The sequence below is a fragment of the Bombus pascuorum genome, chromosome 9 (assembly GCF_905332965.1).
Source record: "Bombus pascuorum chromosome 9, iyBomPasc1.1, whole genome shotgun sequence".
Lineage (NCBI taxonomy): Eukaryota > Metazoa > Arthropoda > Insecta > Hymenoptera > Apidae > Bombus > Bombus pascuorum.
Window position 1 is genome coordinate 9,906,935 of NC_083496.1, and position 23,394 is coordinate 9,930,328.

The window sequence follows — 23,394 nt, forward strand, 5'->3', positions numbered from 1 at the left end:
ACCCGACATATATATTACAGAATAACATTTTATAATATATTAGAAAATTTACTACGAGTATATTGTACTTTCAGAATTTGAAAAATTCCTAATGAGGTCTCTACATGTTGTTGCGAAATGGTCATCAAAAGGACTATTGATTTTACTGAATTTTAAAATTGCTTGCTTATGATTTATTGTACTTTTTTGTAGTTTTCATTTATCAGTGAAACTAATAAATATTGCAACATACAAAAAGAATATTACATCACAGACCTACGTATGCATTACACGATAAGAATGTTCAATTACCTGTCTATTTGTATCAGCAATCGTTTGGAACAAGTGTTATTTACCGAGAAACTAGTTTTATTTTCTCTCACTCGTAAGTATTATTGAGATTAGGCTGTGCTGTAAAGCCATTTCATTAAGTATTATGTGTGATTGAGCATCAAGCAATTTGATGAATCGTTAAGCGAGCTATCGCGGTTCTGTTGTCAGCCGAGCTCTTTTTAAATTGAGCCTATTGATTGGAGGTTCGAGTAGCACCAAACTTGACTTACCCTCTCCATATGGCCTCCACTAACGACCTCCGGGGTGTTAACGCAAACCACCCTTTTCAGGCGCAGTTTGTTAACGTGGAAGGCTGAACCGTAGCAGTACATCAGCACCATCGTTGTAGGGAAATAAAAACAACAGCACGCGAGAATCCTGAAAATGAGGAAGAACGCAATAAATTTTCGTTCCTTTATACAAAGCAATTTTTCAAAAATGAGAAATGATAAATAGAGTAAGAGGGATAGGTATAAAGACACGAGTAAACATGGATAAGGCGAATAAAACGCGAAAAAATTGAAACCAAAGGAGAGATAAAACTATAATAGATAGATTAAATCTTACCTTAGCTTGTTTAATTTATGGTACAAGAACGATATTTACAATTTAGTACACGACACTGTACTCAATAAATCAATTGTCAAGTTAGCTAATATTTTTAATTATTATTATTATGAATTTAAAAAATACCGAAGGGAAGCCCTGGCGAAGAAAGGGTCGCAGGCAAGGAGACCAGAGCCGTTAAAGTAGTAACCACCTCTTGGTAGTACGAGAGCACCAAAAATCGCCACGCTTGCTATCCAAGTAGTTGACATCACTGCCACGCAACCCTGCCGCATGTAATACTGCGTCACATACATAAAAAATAATCATTCTTTTTTTTCTTTTTGAGCATATGTAAGTATACGTGCGATTATGTTTAATAGGTTGAACAATTAGAAATTTATGCAGCGAAAGATTTGTTTCGCGCGTCTAGCTGAAATACGGAAAGAAAAGTTATAGTAGAAAATATATAATATGTGTAATTTACATTAACTTTTATCTGTAAATATGAAGAGGAAAATATTACATTTTTCTGAATATAATAATACAGTAACTTATGAGTAGTAATAGTTGCAACACTTCCTATTAACCACCCTGTATATAAATAATACAATATGTACACAGAACTTGAAAATTCGTGAGATGCACGTGTATCAAAGTAATTCCTTTTACTTTTCCGAAAACTAAATTACTTTCAAAAGATTTGTTCATAACGTGGATGAAGTTTCGTAATTATCCCGTGTTTGTGTTGACACATTTCCATTGAATTTCTTTGTCCGCGAAAGAGTTAAAACTGAAACGAATCGGACGGGATATAATTTTAAATTAACGAAACAGTTGTTAAATTGACAGAGTTTTGACGAAAAAATTTTGCTTTATATATATATTTATTTATTTTCATATGTAGGATAATGGTCTGCTGATTATTCCCTCCTATTCAGTTTGGAATTATTCCTAAAAAGTGTGCACTTGACAAGTTTCCAAACTCGATTTAACGACGATTGGAATAGAAAAATTTTATTGTATATTTTCAATTTATTTTTACAAACGCCCTACCATGCGCTTACAAAAATCGAATTTTCTTCAAAGAAATACAATGTAAGTTGTTATTTCAGATAGTGTAAAATAATTTTTATGTATACTTAAAAACATGTATATATACTTAAAACAATAAAAAAGAGTAACTGCCTTTATTGTACGTCAAATTGATACCGAAAAATTACCTTAAACCAACGCTATCCGTTACAGGGAGCAAGTAGTGATAATCAATATTTAGCTCACCATAGGCAATCCGAGTCCCTGACAAATTTTCAAATTTTATTTTCAACTTATCTAATAAAACTTCCAAACATTTGACGTAATGAATGATTTTATAACATAGTGGATACATTCATAAGTATCCCACAATTTTTTTCAATTTTGATTTCCCAAGGTTTATGAAACCTGGAAGAGGAAAGAAGTAAAAATTGAATATAACCAAATCAATTTGTCTAATGTGAAAAAAGTATATTTAGTTTTGTTAATTTTATTTACGCTGTCTTTATTTATTTTATTAATATAACGCATATATACGTGACAAATTTTTCAATATGAATTTCCTTTTCTCTCTAAATTAAACTTTTTAGGAAAGAGGTGCTGTTCCATGTACCTTCAGCTTATTTTTTTACCTCTCCTTTCTACGCGCTATACGTATAAAATTTTTGACCGCAGCAACTCGTGTCTTTATTAGAATAGTCACAAACTGACCTCTAAAAGCAAGCCGATATTTTCAGTGAACGTGTAACGGTAGCGATGATCGAGAATTAATAACTAACATAGAAAAGCACTCGAACTGACTGCTCGAGAAATTAACCACAATACGTAGCAATGCCCTATTAATATCCACTCCATTTGAACTAATTTTCGAAAGTAATCCAAGCGATAGATCATCATTCCCTAAGCTTACAATTCAGAGTTACAAAGTGAAATAATTAGGTATCATTCTGGTGACAAAAAATTTATTTCTTGCGATAAATCTAATTGCAAATGCATTGAATCTACAAACTAATAACCCATGTATTTTTTATGCAGTTATTTTACGTTTACATTTGTTGTCAAAGAGAGGATAACCGAAAATAATTTCGAAAGAAATGTATTACTTTCAATGTATCGTTATTTATTTATCGTTTATTATAATATCGACGAATTCGAACCAATTTGCACAAATTACAAAATGTAGAGATCTTTTTGTACGTATCGGGTGTAAAAAGGGTTCGTATCGAGGAAATGTATTAACAATATAATATAATAATATTACAAGGTTTTGAAAGGAGGTGGAACACATTTCATGGCATACCAAAATTCGTGTGGTATGTACATATCATTAATCGAACAAATTCATTAATATGCTTACGGTCAATATTTGGTTCGATCGAAATCAGTTCTGTATGCATATCATTTATGAAAGTTTGTCGTTTCAAATTATTTAATGATTTGTTGAAAACTACACGCTAAACAATATGGAATAGTGAACAAATTCTTGTATAAGAAATACAAAGCAATTATAGAAACTCGTAGTTTGCTACAGATTTTCGTCTACCTTCGTTCGCAATGTTATTACTAACTTGATCTTGCAGTAAACTTACTTCTATGTATGTAGTTCTACGAATTAGCTATGATTGCAGATCCAAGAACTTTGCCAATAAATGTTAACACGTACTTCCAACTACGGCGAAACTATGAAACAGTTTCTATTAGTTAAAATTAGCCGCCATCGAAATAAACTTCTATTCAAATTATCATTCAAATGAACTGTTTGTTTAATTTATCGTTGTAAAAAGTTTTTAATCGCATATTTACTTAAGGAAGTCAGTTTTATTTAAAAATGACTCCTGATTTTTCTGCTCTCTCATGTTGTAACAACAAAGTTATTAAACAAAAAATAGAAATAAACTAGTCATAATACAATAGACGAAGTTACAATTAGTTACGGTAAGCATTTACAATAATATTACAATTTTCTTTATTTGCTATATTAATTATAGTATAGTAGTATATTATATCAGTATCTTAATTTAGTATATTTATTTTAGGGATTTGTAACATCATTTCAACTTACGCGATACATAGGAAACTGAATTTTCAACTCAAACACGGAAAATGATAGCAGAGATTCAAAATTTTCTCGCTTCAGTTAAGATTAAACTATCGCGAATTAAGCAATTATTATAATATCCTGCATGTATTATTTCTTTTATGTGTCGTATTGTTCTTTGAAAATATTTCATAAGTAAATGTTATATCTACAAAAGAAAAGCCTTTTAATTTTAATTAACAAATCCCATGCACCTTACGTCAAATATTCAAAAATAATGTATAATGTGTATTAAAAAAAAATCAACAGAGTTAAAATCAGATCACATCTGATCACATCAGGTCAAAAATATATTAAAAGAAACTTTGAATTGTTTCTAGACTTTGAAGACGTCAATTCGAATATGCGTATAATAGTATGTAATATACTCTACTATTCATTTTATTACGCGGATATACTTAATATTCCTAATTAATTAAAAACATAACCGGACAAAGTAACAATATCACGATATACGAAATTGCTTTTATGTTTGTAAAACCGACGTTATTTCTCTCCCGATCCAATAATGCATAAACATGTTATCGCTATTGTTTATATTAATCATGAAAATTGAAGTTTTTCACAATGTTATTGAAATTTTTCAGGTGGAATCAGGAAGCAACATCGACTATTATTTTGATCAAACTAGAAAAGAGGACAGTAGAAATCGATGAACATTCAATTGGCGGAAAATTACGGACTGAATAGTCTACGAGAGTCAGCAAATTGTCAGATTACGTTCTTCGTCTGATTCATCTTTTATATTAAAACATTTTTTTGGATCAATTAAACATAAAGATAAATTATTCTGAATTTTTTGAAGTTCGTTGAACTGTATTTTTGTGCCTCAATTTATATAAACTTACAACTAATGTACATATCTCTAAAGATTATATGGAAAAAAATAATATAAATATGAGAAAATTACATTTTTTCTTAATCTTACTTAATATTCTGATTATTTTTATATTATTAGATGTCATGATTAGCTGTATATTTTGTAGCAAATTTTTTCTACCTTAATATGTGGCATTTAATAGGTGGTATGGACTGGTCAAATTCAAAGTTCGGAGAAATATATCATATACGCCAACTTAATAATGTAGGTTGTGTATGCACAGGTTGTAATACGCCCTAGGGAATGAATTCCACTCGAATATATGTACTATATAATAAGCAACATGTATCTTTTCTGTCCTTTTAGCTCACCTTGCTACATATTCATTATATCAGTAATTTCAATGAATAATCACAGTATGCGTAGAAATGTAAATACTCGTACATTTCTTTATACGTACACTGCCTTTAGATGCAAATAATCGATACTTTCTTATGCCTGAATAATTTACCGTTAATATTATTTAACGTATCGATGTAACCATATTAAAATAAACAAATAGGAAAAATCTTCAATTAAAAATAACCATGACGATTCCGTAGAAAATACATTGCAAACTCGTTGGATTAATTGGAAATCCTATATAATAGCCATTTATAAATATTCCTATATAATAATCATAAAATAGAAAAGTATAGTCATACTGAAACAAACAGATATTAATAATAACCATAACGGTTTCCTAAAGCGAAAATATTTCACACAGCTCTTGAGTTAAGTTGGGTCTTAGAGGACCAGATCTATTTTATGTACACAATAATTCAGATAACGGAGTATAATATCGGATAGTGAGCATAATATAATTTTCGACATAGGAGAATGAAAAATATTTTCAAGTTTTATGATCTGACGTAAAATTCGAGAAGACGAGAAATTTTTGCGCGAGCAAGTCGCGTTGTTTTAAAGGCGAACTCGATTGTCTTGAAGGATCCCTCGGATACGACGCTTTTCATTGCGAATGAGTTCGACAGTCGAGTAAAAGTGGGAAAGCCGGCGATTTGGCTGCTCGACAAAAAGCTGAGAGATAACGCTTGCGGGGAGGAGTCATTCAACGGGTTACCTCGCATAAAAAAAGGGAACGAAACTGTCGTGAAATCGATTCGCTGTACGTTTGTTCGTATATGGATACTATGTCGGCTTAGCTTTTTTTCTCTCGCCTAAAAAACGAAGAAACCGGTGATGTGCATTTCATACGTCTATATCTATGTATTTGGCTATGTAATAAATTCGTTCTTTAGAAAAATGTCAAAGATCGTTAATCTTATATAACATGTATACTTAATTATTGGTGTGTACTCGTGCGTGACACTGAGCAAAAGTCTCCATTTACAATAGATATCTCGAAATGACAATTAGTCATATTTTTAGAATGTAATATCCACACGCTGAATGTAGAAACGATTCTTTAGATGTTCTCTTCATGATATATTACTCTTTTGTAGCTTACCGTGAAATTCATATTTTCTTCAAGCTATCTCATTATTCAAATATCAAACGAAATAATCTTCCATTTTCAATAATCATATTATTAACCACGTCATGATACAGATTTTCTCACGGCGACCCACGCGCGCAGGCAACATATTATTTGAAGATAATTGAAATGAAAGCAATTTCGAGAGCAAATACTGTTGTGTATAAATTCGGTTTTATTGTTTATGGCTTTCAAATGTATGCAAAATATGATATTTAAAATTCAAATAAATATTAAAATCCAAATTATTTGCTACTTTATTTGAGAGAGGTAACTATGTTAAAATATTATTTGGTCTTAAGATAAAATGTAAATACACTTCTCGTGTTATCTAGAAAATAAAGATAATATGATATTTGGAATACATTATTCATTACTTCAAGTAGTTATTTTTTATTTTTGTTTCAAATAAAATTTGGCCAATCTGACGAATACATACGTATGTATTTTTAAAATATAAGACAGTAAGATAATATAAATAAGTACATTTTATTATATTTGTACGTATCTAAATAAAAGATTGTATATGTGTGTTTGACAAGGAAGGACATTAGAATGAATACAGAATCCAATACAGAGCGTAGTAATCCTATTTTGAGAAATAAATAAAAGCGAAGAAAATAGAAAAGAGAATACAAGCGACACTCTGAAACTGAGATTCTCAAGGGATCAACTATAGTGTACACCACGGTGTATGAGATTCTTCGACTGAGTGCGCCTCTTGTACATATCCGTGTATTCTCAACAAATCCACTTATTCGTGCCAAACTTTGCGTGTAAAACTTCACAGCACGTTTCAATTGTTTGATACAATACAATTTTCAAATTATCTTTAGCCAAGGATCTTTATTCACGTTTCGTGATATTTGCTGAATATAATTTTTATATATTCAATTGAAACTCTCAACTTCGTAAAAACAATTTAAAGAAACTTGGCAGTGCATGAACCGAGTTTAAAGTACTATCTTTATTCAAGTTCTATATTTAATATTCTGTTAAATATTTAATAATATTGAATCGAACTATTTATATATAAATATGCATAATATCAGGTATAAGCTAATACATTATTTCCAAGTTAATCATTTTCGAAAGTTGGTAATTTAATTAGAAAGAAAGAAGAACGGGTAACACCAAGCAATTATTTACGCTTCCATGCATGATCAAAGTTTGTAGAGAATATGCAAGACATATTATTAAAATACAATGTAACTGATAATTATTTAAACTTCGATAACTTTGAGGAATGGGTCTTTAAGTTTTGAATGTTGTCCGGTCCAAAGGCTTGGTATTTAACATAAAATTAAACTTTAAAATTTCAAACACTTAAGCTTTATACACCACCACTTTTGCTATCTTATTACAGTACTTGATATTATATTACACGTTCTTATATTTCATCGTTGCATTACTCTAACTACAGTGTCTAACATAAAATGCATACGGTTTACAGTTCGCCAGATGAATAAAAGTTTTAAATGAATAATCCCCGACGATTTCAAAAAGCTATCAAGTGTAACAATTCAGAACTGTAAGTAAGTACGAAAGCAAGGAATGGCGTCTGTTATTACTTCCCTTCTCTTAACCAGTGCCTGGTAACCACTAGTAACCACAGGAAAGTGGATAGCGCGGTCGAATATACGGCTAAACCGAAGGAAACCACTGAAAAGATTACGTGTCGTGGACGAACTTACAGCTGAACTGCAAGAGCAATTGCTATGCTAAAAGACAGGAGATCGTGGATGAATATATAACTAAATTCTAAGAAGTCATTAAATGTACTGATGAAAGAAAACAGGAGAATTTTTGGTACAAAACGCTAGCAGCACTATCAGCACTATCAAAAGGCTAAAAAAAAAAAAAAAAAACGTAAACAGAATCTGGAAACATAATTATTAGATTATGGATATTTATGTGAATTCGAGTTTTTACAAGGACAAATGAAGAAACATTTGTTTTACTTACCAAACGTTATAACAGGTACTAATGTATGCACTTTTGCATGCTATGCACATTTTGTGGATTTTGCAGTTTTAAATTTCTTGTAGGTGTATAAAAGATCACAGTGTAATAATTACGTATATAATAAAAGTCGTATGATAAAACATCTTTTCAAAGTGAATATTCACAATTTGCTCGATATCCACGCAGGCAAATGGTGTGGAACTTACGAGATTATGGAAAATAAAATACTTTACTACCGTAAAGTAGGTCGCTAAATTCACAAACACCGAAAAAGTTCAGCATTATGATTTTGTTGTTAAAAATCAACAACACGTCTATACAGAGAAACGCTAGCACGTGGGAAGCGTTATTTGAAATTATAAATCGTCTCGTACATCTCGTCGCTGGTGAACAACTATCAGCTTTACTTCAAGCGATAGAGGATTAAGTGGCTTCAGAGACCCTATCTGTGCACGAGACACTGACTCTGACTACAAGGTAAATGGATGGCAATAATAAACTTTAGCTAAAGGACTGTGATGAATAGTACAATACTAATCCTAAAATCTTCCAAGTGAAACCATTGTACATAGTTTCTAATAGAAAAATATAACATTACAGTCCTTGGACTGTGAAGTTAACTTTATTGCGTTTTTTGGATTACTATTAGATAATTGTTTCAAAGATATATAATGAAATTGTTATTATTATGCAGCATCTGTTGTTCCACTTTTGTGCTAAAGCTTCTCATGAAAGATTAAACGTCGTTTACGCTTGCTGAAACAAGAATGATAATGAGATATAACAATTCGAGAAAAGTTAAGAAGAAGATATCCTGGTTATCACACAAGGTATCTTGGGTGCTTACGTAGAAAAGTCAATAGATGATGAATCGGAATAACTATAATCGTGGAAAATTTATTCTATCAATTCTGAATCTGTCACTATCGCCCAGCTATACTTCAAGCTGTTCCAAAGTTATGATAGATATGATAGAATGGTTGTTATCCTTTTCCTGAAAGTGAGGTTTCTCGGTAATCTCAAGATATTTTTTTAATATCTATCGATAACTTTTAAAAATACATTGCAAGCGATTTTTTTACGTTAATTTCAGTAAATATGGATGGAAAAAAAAACAAACTCAGTTAAAACGATTTCTGACAAAATTTTGATAAATCTTAAAAGATCTTGGTATGATATATCGTGTACGTCAATCTCCTTCTTTCTACAACTCTCAGTAGCAGATTTTATAGGATATCAAAATAAATTGACAGCATCGATATATCAATTTTAGCGTGGTCCCATGCTTGAATATTTTGGAATATTGGATTGACACGTTTGTTTATTTATATACATTCATCTCTCGAATGTAGAAATGTTTACTACTAAATTATGAAAAACAATTCCAACTATTTTCAGTGCTATATATTTCCATTTTGAAGTGTTTTATCTACACAAATTATGTATAATTGAAAATTATACTCGTATATTTAACTTCCATTGTAATTTATAAATTAATTAATAAAATGTAAGATTGAAATAAAGAACTGTGTGAACTTATAATATATATACAGGATGGTCTTTAGAATTATAGATGAAGAAAAATGTGTTTCATAACTTTCTCGACCTCATCTTTTATAGTGGTTTCAATCCATCAAAAAATAAATCGTAAAAAATAAGTTCTCTTGAATGAGGAGTAATATACATGAATAATCGTTAAAATGTACCAGAAAAAGCGCTAATTTTATAAATACTAAATGACATAAGAAGAGCTAAAACGTAGATAAATACACAACCTTTTTTAATATTTACGATGACAGCAAGAGAGACACTTATCAGATTTCATATTTTCAGAATTCTTCAAGCACATTTTCCTATTATCCGATTTTATTTTGCACACTATTCATTGATTAAATTGTTATTGATTAAAACCATTATCTAAAGGTCAAGAAATATGGAAGTTGGAAAATAAGAAAACATCCAGACATGTACTTTTCAAGATAATAGCGTAAGAGATGATTTAAAAATTTTACCTTTTTAGATGTGTGTTTATGATAATGATGCGGGTGTAGCATACAAACGTAACGATCAATTGCCATACAGACGAGGATAACAGCGCTCTGCTGAGTTAAAGCTCCTCTAAGAAGTGCCTGAAACAATAAAATTTTCACAATTGTAAACAAATCTCTCCAAATTTCAATTGATATTCATTTCAATTACAAAGGCAAGATGTTACGTGTTAGCAAATACGAAAACAAATATACTCTCTCGTTCTTTCCTTTTTTGTTTGGAAACCGTATTCAAATCACAAATCAATACGGAATACAATTCAAGTAGTACAACTTAACGTTGCGTTGGTCAGCCATTTACAACTCGACGATGTAATCAATTCCCTGATACAATTGTCGATTGAATTCTGCTTCGAAAGCAATCTTCTGATTCTGTTTCACGTGCGCACTTTTCTATTCACGTTTCACTTTTCTATTCTAGCAATCTAGCATGGTTATAGCATGAATTTTCACTCTTGGTCTACATTCTACACTTGATCATATTTTTACCATTTATACCAATACTGGATTGAATATATTATAATTATTTATTACAAAAGGTCCATGATTTTCACCAATATACTTAAAGGTAAATAATATTTGTGATTAATCTTTTCAACGAATGTAATAACGATTACGATTAATAACGAGCTTGATTAATGTTAACAGGTCGTTTACAATTACGAAAAAGTCAGAATCACAGAAATGCGGATGAGAATATATACACACATTGAAAGCTCAAGCTAGTAGAAAAATCTGACAAAGGAACCTTTTATCTAAACCAAGCTTGTCAGGGGTCTTTGCTCGTACGTGCATTTTTCAAGCTGTCTGAACAAATACAGATCGGCGAGCAAAGACAGCACGTATCCGCGGGCAACTGTCACACTTCGTGAATACGGAGATCAACCGCACTAATAAAGATAAGCAGCACCTTGCGAAAAAACATATCTTACAACTGGACTGCGGATTTTTATCCATTTACAGGAAATCTGAAGAAACAAAATTCCACGCGATGCACATTTCTCAAAAATATGAATTTGTACAAAAAACCCCAGTCTACTTATACCGTTTCTTGCTACACTTTCCAAATCCTCCTATGCACTAGCCGAGACATTTCACGCTACTGTATCCAACATGCTCTCAGGGGCAATATTATAAAAATTATATTTTACAAGTTCTTCATGTACGCGCGAAGCATTCTTTGTGTACCAACAGAGCTTAAGCGAGTTAAAGAAGATCTCCCGCTTGAAATCAAAATGTCTAGTTTCGAATGTGATGTGCCAAAGGCGACACAACGTGATTCGATGAATCAGTGACGCTGGTGTATCCATAAAGTAGCGACCACGAAGAAAGGAGTTAGGGGACGAGAGACGTCAGAGGGTAGTATACGTTTAAGATGGTTGCCATGGTGACCGTTGGCGTACAGCCAGGAAAAAGCTCTGATAATCTGGAGGGGCTAGGATCGCCCTGGCCTCGTTTCGGGCTATCCTCGAGACACTCCCGAGAGACCTTAACCGAATATTTTCACCACAAAACGAATTTACTCAATCGTTCCTCTAAGCAATTCACAGCTCTTCGATCTCTTGGTTAGTTGCTTTACCCGAACGAAAAGTCAGGCTAACTCTCATCTGATGGGGATGAAAACAGTAGGGCACGGAATTGGAAATGTATCTTTCTTACACTGATACCTGTTATCTTCATGCGTAACGTTACTGTTATTGTTGACAAGGATGCTACGTGTTTATATCGTCCCTCCAAGTAATTCATAACTCTTCGATCTTTTTATTAGTTAATATGAAAAAATAGGTTGGTTTTTATCCGATAAGGATAAAGTCTAGTAGGGTACAAAATTTGAAATGTTTCTTCCTTGCACTCTGCAACTTTATATTTAACATTATTGTTACTGCTAACGAAGATAATACGTGTCTACGTCGTTTCATTAATTTAAAGGAAAATTAGCATAAGTTAAACAGCAATGAATTTTGTGAATAAATTTTTTAAAACAGTTTTTGCGAGTTTCTGCTGCATTCAATATTAAAAATATTTCATAAAGCGTAGAACATATGATAGGTGAAATTCGATATTCTGAGTAGTGGGTGGTATGGAATAGCATTGAACATTCCAACCAAGGCTCAAAGGAGAAGAACGACAGAACTTTCCAATCAACGTAACATAATAAAGTACTTGCATGTAGATTATAATATTGTTTAAAAATTATTATTTAGTTTATTCTTGTTTTGTTATATCTATCATTGACATCTAGATATTATAATATTTCATTAAAATCCATAATGGTAAGAGATATCAATGTACAATTTATTCTATCCCATAAACTGTCAAAACTTTTATATCGTGATCTAAAAACGTCTGTTAGTAATTGCTATCTAAAGCTTTCCATTCGTATCCGTATTCATTCGATATTGTACAAAGTCTTTTTAGATTGGTAGCCTCGCAAACCATACCTTTTGTATCGCGTGAACTGAATAATTCACACGATGATTTTATGTCAGCAATAAATGTTGTCGCTTGCGTTATTGGTTCTAGGCGAGGCAATAAAGTATTTTCCTCTCAATTGTGGCATTTTCGAGATATGTATTGTACGATATACACTTGACGATATAGAATTTTCTCTTAATTTATAATATATGAAATTGAATGTAATTTAATACTTTTATGATTATGATATCTACGGTTTTCTACATTTCAATCAAATTAATAAGTTATTATTTTTACAATGTTGTCAATTTCATCGTTCATCGAATTGTACGTGCTGATAGTGCTGATTGTTCGATAGAAATGAGAATAATAGAAACGTAGAATAGTTTAGATAAAGGAATGTTCGCACTTTTACATACAACATTTAAGTCAAAATGATATAAAATTAATATCTGTATATAAATTTACATACAATAATCTACTGTAATTAATATCATTCAATATCAAAACGTAATTAATATCAAAACGTAATCGATAGTTTTAGGAATATGATAACATCATAATGGAATACAGCATTACAAGGACACATTTAATGTATTGTCTGCATCGTCTGGTGCCAAGTAGTCTGGTTGTACTCCATTATAAACTCATATGTCATTTTGCATGATCTTATGGTGAATTTATAATTTCATAATTTATATAACTTTATGATTTTATAATTCATATTATGTTATATACATAAGTTCCTTTTCGTTGCAAAACCATGGTATCTGTCAAAGTTCATTCCTTTCTAAGTGAAATATTATATCTTTCTTTACATAAGAACTTCTTTTCCAATCTTGAAGTTTGAATTTTTAGAACCATCGACACATGTCTTGTTTTTTAAATCAAAATGTTCCTAGTAGTACCTCTGCTCACACACACACACACACAGAATTAACAAGGCTGAAAGAGAAGTTTCAGCAGCCTCTGCGTAATTTTTATTCAATAATATTAAACATTTGATTCAATAATTTTATTGAGCGCAGTGATGAATATGTATTTGATCCGTTGTACTGAATTTGTAATCGTTATTGGGTTATATCATGATTGAAATGATGAATGGCATTATTATATTGCATATCAATTATGGAATCATTTTTAAACGTTATATCTTATTACTAATTATCTATAATCAAATTCATGTCTATAACACTCTATTTCTTCAGTGGGTTGTATTAATAAAATGTTTTATGATATACATGGTTATCATACGATTTGAATAATTTTGCAACTTTAATTTAAAAAACTAATCCTAGTGGATTGAATGAAGTGGACACTCTTTGGTTTCAAATAGAATCAAGCCGTTTGGTCCAATCAAATTTTGGTATATTCTGTTTTAAAAAGTTAAAAATTAATTATATTCACTACAGTGCATATGTAAATAACTGTAACAGTAAAAATTAGCAATTCAATCATGCGAAATAAAGACTAATAAAAGTATAACAATAAAATAATAACATAACTAAATGCATGGATCTTCTCAATTTAAGAAAGTTTTATCATGTAAAAAAAAAGTTTATCTGAATTTCATAGAAAAATATTCCTTTTATAGAAGAAGCTTATCTGGAAAAGTTTTTATTTTATAGGATATCAAAATATATCACTGTACATTTTTAGCTTTTCAAGACCATTTCGGTATTTTAAAGCATAAATTTTAGAAGCAAAAATACAGTAATATCTTTTGATCTGTATCATTTAAACAGATATTTAAAAAAAATTTAGAAAAAATATGCTCTCTACCGTGGAATTTAAAATTTTCCGATAATTTACATGATAAGTTATCGCGGATATTAAACCAGATGTCCATCCTTAAATCATTATTTACTACTACTATTGATAATAATTAACGACTTAAGTCACGCTTATAATTTACAAATTTAGAATCGTTGCTAAATACCAGATGTGTAAAATAGATGACAGTAATATGAAGCTTATATATTAAACTGGAAAATAATATAACCGAATGTCTGATTTTACCAGGATCTTAAACTTCTCGAGTATCGAAAATACGATGCAATAAATTTCACCGTTACATTACGTCAAGCAAAGTTAAAGTAGAGGAGGAAGAAAAAGGGGAAACGAAAGCAAGATTATGATCAGGAACTTCGATAACGTGTAACTACCAACTAGTGGAAGAAATACCGGAAAAGGCACCGACTGCAGGAAGCACAGCTGCAAATTCCTGACGGTGATAATTTCCTTAGCACGGTATGAACAGGCTGCTGACATTTCCCACCCATTTTTCTTCGATTTCCGTTAGGAAATTCCCTAAGACGTAGAGGTTGGTGTACCGCGATGTAACGTAATAAAATAAAAAAGATATATGCACAATAATTCGCACCACCTATTGAATATCGATTATCAATAGAACTAAAATATTACTGTAGTATAGAAGGAAAACCCTGGGTAATTAAGAAGGTCTACTTAACCATGAGTCATCCACGTCTATGGAACATATGCGTGCCATTTTTTGTTGGCGTGATTGATATTGAAATAAAATCATACCGTTACCAATTCTATTAGCATTATGTTTTCCCACATTACCATATAGTTTGACACTATATAAACTTATGTTACACATATTTTTAATCCTAAATTCCCATAACAAAAGGTAATCTATTTACATTCTATACATCTTTCTCAATGAATAATGATATTAGAATTTTTATTAATAAGCTCGTAAAATCTCACACTTTCAAAAAATGTAACAGCAGACGGATAAGAAATTTCATTTTACCCCCCGTTAAAGTTTCGTAAAGTCAGCCCCGCCATTCTTTTTGTTGAGTCAGCGCGAACTGTGGTGAGCGCGATTCGAACGTTGCACGATCGATCGGTGACATATGAAAGAGCTTTCTCGCCAGCCGATATATCAATCGCTAATGTAAATTTGAATTTTTATATGTTCGATTCGGTCCTCAGAAAATTATTGCCAGTGAAATTTTTCCTCTCTTCCTCTCTTTCTATCGTACATAGTTTACGTGGACAATTATCTTTTTTCCTTCTTTTTTTTGGAGAATTTGCATATTCTAAAAATATAAAAAAATAATAGAAAAATTATTGGTTAGATAATATTTTTATAGCTAATACATTTAAATCCTTAAATATACCGATATATACAATATAGCAATTATTAATTACTTGTCCAAGAAATACTGTATTTGTATTTTTTAAAAATTAAAGCGAGATAACAGTTTGTTACATTTATTGAAATTTCTTTAGGATATGTTTCTGTAATCTTTTTAAGTACGAGTCTTCCATGAAAATGTTTGATCTTCAGCTTAAGGCAAACCCCAAAAAGAGTTGACTCACGCTAAGCTGATGCATCATGTCTCGCACACGAAGCGTACTACTTTGTTCCAAGACCAATTTTTAGCAGATTTCTGGGGCATGAAAGTAGCTGTAAATTAAAGTTACTGGATTTTGTCCGCTGTAATTCTGTCTAGTTCAGTCACCGTTCAAATAGAGTCGTAAGTTAGACTCTCTTGAATTTCAGTTTAATTACCATTGGTTGTAAACGAAATATAACAATTCAACAAAAATTATACATATTATACCATTAAATATAAGGCAATTTAAGACAATTTTTATTCGACAATAATTAACAATTTCAAAAACAGATTTGTTGTAAAATGAGCATTAAAAGTAAATTTATTCTTCAAGTGTTTAAAATTTATTCTTTAAAATTCTCTAAAATTATACTTATTCGATGTTCCAAAAGTGCGATTACTCTTTTTTGTTACTCTAGAATTTATATAGCAGTTCCTTTTTCTGTTATTAATTTCCTGGCTTTTGTTAGACATATTATTTCTAATAGTACAACTTTATTGCGTGTTCCTTACTAATGGAATCCACGTAATAAATTTTGTTTCCTACTTTTCTCATTATCTTCCTATGTTGCTTTCGTCTTTAGATACTTTATACTTTTTTACTTATTTTTGTTCTTGTCTGGTACATTTTTCTAGCTCGGTTTCATTCTTGTCTAATATATGTCTAGTATATATCTCATCTCTATTCTCATAATCATATATCTTTTCCGTCTCTATTTACCATGAAAAAATTTTAAAATTCACAAAATTATGATATTCGACGAGACAAAGAATTATATATTTTTTTAGATGAACTATATTTACGCAAAAAATTAAAAAAAGTTTTAATTTTTTGTATTCTTTAATTTCCCTTGTCGACCAAGGATCAATACATTCGAAAACTGAATGTGCCTTTTTAATTTAAAATCTATAAGAGAGAATGAAGTAATTCCGAGAATTTTTGGGCTAGTCCCAATAGCTGCTGTGGGAAATTTCCTCTGGCTCTTAACAATTTGGCTCTTAATTCTTTAGACAATTAGTCTCTCGAGTAGCAGTGCATAGGCGCCTGCGAAGAACCTTCGAAACCTTCTAATTTACGGCACGTATATATGCCCCAGCAACGAAAATAGTGGTTTCTTTAAAGTTTAAAGTTTCGGGACACGTACCAGTATCTTTTTTACCAATTACCAGATCCCTCGAGTCACAACGTAAACTGTACTTGCAGCAAATATTAATAATATTACTCGGAATCGAAGAATATGCAAATGTGGACAAAACGAAATTAAGACCACACATAAAAATATATTATAAATGGCAAATTGTTCTTGGCTACAAATTATTACTCGATATGTACATGTTCGTTTAGCAATTATTTATTACAGTGAATAACATATATATAATATTGGAACAATAAAAAATTCGTGATATTCGTGTTGTTCGTAGCGCTTTTAGGCATGAATGAAGTAATAAGCGTAAACATTGTGCATCATATTCCATATTCGTAACAGGAACTTCATAGAGTACTGTCCAACTTAAACTCACTTAGAAAGCCTCTTCTACTTTGCTTGATGAGAGTATGTATTACATACTCTACGCTAATGCAAAACTACTAGTTTGTTGTCTTGTGTTTACACGCGAGGTAGACAAACCAGGAAATTGTACTATAATAAATCTGTCGATTTTTTTGAAGTATCCGTACCTTACGTCTTACGGCAATAACAGATAAAGCGGAACGTAAAGGGGGACTTTTGTGAATTACGCTGTCACAGAAAAATGAAGCGAAGAACGTGAAAAACAGCACCATCAATATGCTTACGAATAAAATAGAATGTCACATACATGTAGCTTTGAAACTATGTATAAAGGGTAGCTAGAATCAAAGAAGTGCGAGTGACACTTTTCTGATACAGAGGAAATTGAGTTTAAAATTCAGATGTGTTTTAAAAGTTCCAGATAATATCGTTACGAAAATTGAAGCACATCTCACATTTGTTTTTCAGTTTAAAAGTTATTGAACATAACAAATTTATTACATGTGTACTTCATTGGCACTAACTTTCTTCTGAAATCAATTTTTTATTTTATGAAAAAAGACGCAAAGAAACGTGAAATAATATATTTTAGATAAAAATAATTATTAAACATTTAACTGCGTATGGAGTAACAACAATTTTAATCGTCTGATTTCTAAAAATCGGTTATTTAGATATATCGCATTAATATTTAATTATACGATATTCTCGTTTAATCATTTCTGTTTTCAACACGAAAATATTAAACATGTAACTCGCATCTTTTCGTCTCTAAATGCCTCAGGTAAAAGGTGTTATTTTAAATAAGACAAGGTTATGCTCATACATATTTCAATAGACTATCAGAAGTGACAAATATATTATTTTATATAAAACTATTGCTCCGCTAATGGTCAACAGCTTAATGGTCAAAATGCCTATAAAGCAATAAAGCAATAAAGTAAGCAATAAAACTATTGATCCTGACCTGAACAAACTTTTTAAGGAATAAAAATGAGCATTATAACAAGTGATATTATTGTATTATTTTTACGTAACATTATGCCTTATTCCATACATAACAAAGTATAACAAATTATAAAAATCCAAAAAGAGTGAGAGACTAAAAAATAAGTATTTAACAAATTTTACCCTTCAAATTCCACAATTATAATATATATAATACATATTATATGTATATAAGAAACGTGAGTAATAAACAACACATGCAGTTTATTATAGGCACGAATATTACCTGTATTTGACAGACGACTTCACCATATGGCCAACATCCGTAGACGGCTGGTAAGAAGCCGAATGGTGTAACCAGAAGACCAATAGCTAGGTCGTTGCTCGCCAAACTTGTAAGTAAGTACTTTGGCTGCAATAAAGTTGAAGAGAACCTGTTGATCGTTTAGATTACATTGTTGGGGTGTTATTCATTACGCAAATCAATTTTGAATGGACTTCATTGAATATCACCTCGTATCAATTGCTTCTATTTAATGTTACATTCTATACATTGTTAGTAAAAACTTCAACGGCACTTATTCGACAAGCTATTGATGTTTACTCCAATTACTTTGGAATTAGATCAGTATTAAACATTCGATCACATTTCTATAGTTTCGTTAACTTCAACGGCACTTATTCGATAAGCTATTGATGTTTACTCCAATTACTTTGGAATTAGATCAGTATTAAACATTCGATCACATTTCTATAGTTTCGTTCGTTTTTACTGCTCTCTCATCACATTTCGGATAAATGATCGTAACACTTTTTGTTCGTTAAGAGTATACTTCAATGTCCTGCATGCGTTTTCAAGCGAGACCGAAAATGACCATTTCCTACCATCCTACTTTTCTCAGTTAGTGATTCATTGCGCGAATGCCCTACTACTGCTTGTCACTAATCATCGACTACCATTCGTTCTGTACCAACGGAACAACTGCATGGACATCCATAAAACAAACAAAAAAGATCTGGTTTTCAACACAGCCTAACAGACACATTCAAATTATGGAAAATTCTAACGTGCCCTGCAGTTGACCAGTACACCAGACAGAAGCGAAATAATGCTGTCACAAACGGCCCCTGGCTTGTGTGACATTTTTAACACTCGGCATGAATACACATATAGCATTTGTGATGGCATACGTAATAGTGAACAGCTGGATGAATAGAAAAGAATCAGAAAACATAGACTTGACGAGTAAGTACTTGAACAAATTTATATAGGGTGTTCGATTCTAATTTCTACACGGAAACATCTTTAAATCTGAAAAGTATCGAAAGGAAATGTATCAATTAATTTCGATCCATATTATTAAAATTCCTATGACAAATATAAATATTTGTATCATAATCAAATATCCTTCGTAAGTTTCGAAATGAATTCTACTTAAATCACATGTATCTTTGGTAACTATCGTATTGTCATAAATGAAAAAAGAAGATTCTTTGAGAAGATGGAACAGTCATTTTAAATTATTTTATGTCTACTATATATGCTATTTGCTATAAATATAGTTGTATAGTATATATACTATATCAAATGAAAATATTTTGTTTTTATGAACAGCTATAAAGATACATAATGTCATTTTATACGTGTTACTTCTTTAAAAATATTTCAAGAATTATTGATCATTTGGAGAAAAGATTGATTAATTTAAAATAAATAATATTATATCTAACAGCAAGAGATTTTTCTGAGAGATGTCATATAATTTTCTAATAAACTTATTTCATACTATTATTTCTAGCATTTCAAATAACTTATAGGTTCATTATACACTTTTAGCTTCCTTTTATTGCTCATTCCAAATTCATTCTACAAGCATTTTATTTATAGAGCATTCCTAAAAAGTTGGTAAATTAGAAAAAAATCAGTAGTGCTATGAAAGGGACGTTTGAAAATTGCCTTCTATTTAACACCATGTGCAAGTATCTGCTACAAATACGATTAATTTCCATTGTAAAACTATTATGATAGATTTGAGATCTTGATGGTATCCCGCTGGAAGTAGTCATCCACGCGTTATTTAGCAATTAAGCTAGAAAAATTTACCAAATGTCCAGCTGGACAAATTGTAAAGTACAAATTAAATAATAAAAAATAAAGTAAGATCTTTACACATTTCTGTGTTATACGCTCATACATACGATAAACTACTGATATAAAAAATTCAAAAGAAATGTACTCACCTGTGCGTGAATGTATTTGCTGTATCGTCTGCTGTTTATGACGCATATTACTAGCAGATTGGCGCAAAGGATACCGAGACTGAGTGCAAGAATTAAAGCGGCGCGTAACAATTCCCCTGGGCCTGGTCCAGTCCAAGTGGCTTCGGATGTATCTCTTCGCCAACAGCTGCTGTTGCTCAACGCAGGTGCGAGCAAGATCGTTTGCTTGTGCTCCATGTCTCTTTTCATTAACGTTTTTACTTTGAAAATTTCTATTTAATCTCCTAGCCCAGACGAGACATTCGCGTCTCGTGCGAGGCTGGGCTGGTAAACACGTTTCCCGACAATGTTTCATCTCTGCCGCACTGCTGCCCCGGCTAGGCTCGCTTCCCGACTATTTAATAATATAACTATATTAACTTTCCTCATTGTCACGAATCAAATAACTTGTGTATCTCGGTAGATAAAAAACGTGTTTGACATCCACCTTTCCATTAATTTAAAATCACGAATCAATTCATATTCTTATCTCAAATTTTCGCTATAAAACTGTATTCTCAGGTGGCACATAATGCCAAGGCACGATTGATTAGATTACGATTAGGATATCTGTAACATACGAAAATAAAGTTTAGTTAGCAATTTTGTCACTTATCCTTCATACATAATTATTAAGAAGCTTCGAGTTTTTATATTGGTTAATGTTTCTTATAGATACTAAATTAAATTTAACTAGATTAACTGAAGAAATAGAATTTAAGCAGAGTAGGTTTGTTTTATCTATTAACAGGTATAGCAAATTTGGATATTCTGTATATTTTAATATCAGTATTCTTTGTGTCTTGCATTCCCAAATTTCGCACAAAGCTATAAAAGCCATAATTTATTTATTAAGCGTAATTGTACAGGATAATCCTGGGGAGTAATAGTCAAACATAGATAGAATTAAGGTTTATTAATGAAATATTTATAATATGGCAAGAAAGATGATGCTTTAGCCTTCAATATCAGTCCCAATTTCGCGTCATTAAACTTATGTACATGAATAACTCTATAGGAAAAACATACATCAAACATGCGTTAATACGTGTAACATAAAGATTTGATTAATTCATTGAAATGAAGCAAAATTAAAATAAGCTGCATATAAAAATTAATTCAATTTTTTACCGCTGTCAGTGCTATAATATAATATTAGCAGCTATTAATTATATCAATTATGAACCTATTATTATATTATATAAATTATTATGTTATATATAAACCTGTTATTATTCCCTTCGTACTACATACTTTTATTATAACTTTTTAATAAACCTTTGAACACTCTACCTTGATATATAATATTTTGCTTCATTAAAAAACAAAGTTTGGCTGTTAAATTCTAGAATATTCCCTATTATATAAGTTGCATTGCTGTTATGCAATGTAAACATTGATTACATTTCTCGAGTAATTATTCATGGATTTAGTAAAATACTTGTTTAGAATAAACTAAAAAAATTATTGCGAACTATTTTTCCTCAAAATCACGAAAGATATAAACATAATTTTTTTTTTTTCTGGTAAATTGAAACTAGTTTTCTTTTTTTTTTTGGTAAATTGGGACTAGTACAGTTTGCTACAAATCATTCTAATTATTAAGAGATTTTTCAATTTTTGTTTTAAATGATATTGCAAATGATATTTCAAACAGTGTTTCAGACGATGTTTCAAACGCATTCATGTTTCTGACATGCGGTTCTGGCGAAGTCAATCAATTTCATTCAGTCTAGCTTCACTGGAATCCCAGAAAGATTAAGGAAAGAAATACTAAACTAGAACACTCTATATAGTTATTTCTCTTCTGTCAGAAAATGTAATATCTGTCACAATCCTTGTACTGTCGTGTGCAAAATGAAGAATATTCTCTGTTCTCGAGAATTTAGTTCCATAACATTAAACAAATATACGCTCGAATAGTTATACACATATTATCAAAGAGTTATTTCATTAAAAATTATATATTGCACAACAACGAACATTTATTCAGTATTTATTTAAGCTCTGACTTTTACTTGTATAAATAAAATTATATAATAGGAGACTGAAAATATGTACATTTTATTAAGAAAGAAAGTGAATATTTTATACTTCAAAAAAAAACTTTTAGAAAAGATATTAAGAGAAATATCAAAAATATAACTACATGTGGAACATTTAACAGAATTACTTAACAATGAAAATTGTTTCTAAACAAGGAATTGGATTACGTAGATAACTTTATGTAATATATAAAACATAATTATATTACATAGAATATTATAAATAACGTGGTTTTATTAATTTTCGACTAGAGCTAAAGAAAAGAAAAAAAAAAAAAATAACGAGATACGAATGTATTGGAATTTCCAACTTTTGATGACGCAACAAAAATTGTTCGGATCATTTCGTCTTCTACCACTTCTTCGTTTCATGCGTTTCATCGATTTTAGTATCGCTCTACAACCAATCTCAGAGAATAACATTTTTCCATACATACAATCCCCAATATTCACACACATTTTTACTGATTTTTTTCACGTTTTCTACCAT

At 30.8% G+C, this 23,394-nt stretch overlaps 1 protein-coding gene across 6 annotated transcripts in view; it reads right to left on the reverse strand.

Moving 5' to 3' along the window:
- The window catches only part of LOC132910676 (trace amine-associated receptor 9), a 98,810-nt gene that overhangs the window by 42,466 nt on the left and 32,950 nt on the right, over window positions 1–23,394 (reverse strand). For 4 of the 6 annotated variants that reach the window (XM_060966534.1, XM_060966532.1, XM_060966535.1 and 1 more), the window contains 5 exons: window positions 20,842–21,429; window positions 18,887–19,012; window positions 10,323–10,439; window positions 1,006–1,160; window positions 543–690 (listed from right to left, as the gene is read on the reverse strand). In XM_060966534.1, coding sequence (XP_060822517.1) covers window positions 543–690; window positions 1,006–1,160; window positions 10,323–10,439; window positions 18,887–19,012; window positions 20,842–21,069 — 774 coding nt within the window. In that variant the 5' untranslated portion in view covers window positions 21,070–21,429. The remainder of the gene's footprint in view (window positions 1–542; window positions 691–1,005; window positions 1,161–10,322; window positions 10,440–18,886; window positions 19,013–20,841; window positions 21,430–23,394) is intronic. The other 2 variants (XM_060966536.1, XM_060966537.1) reach the window with 2 other exon arrangements.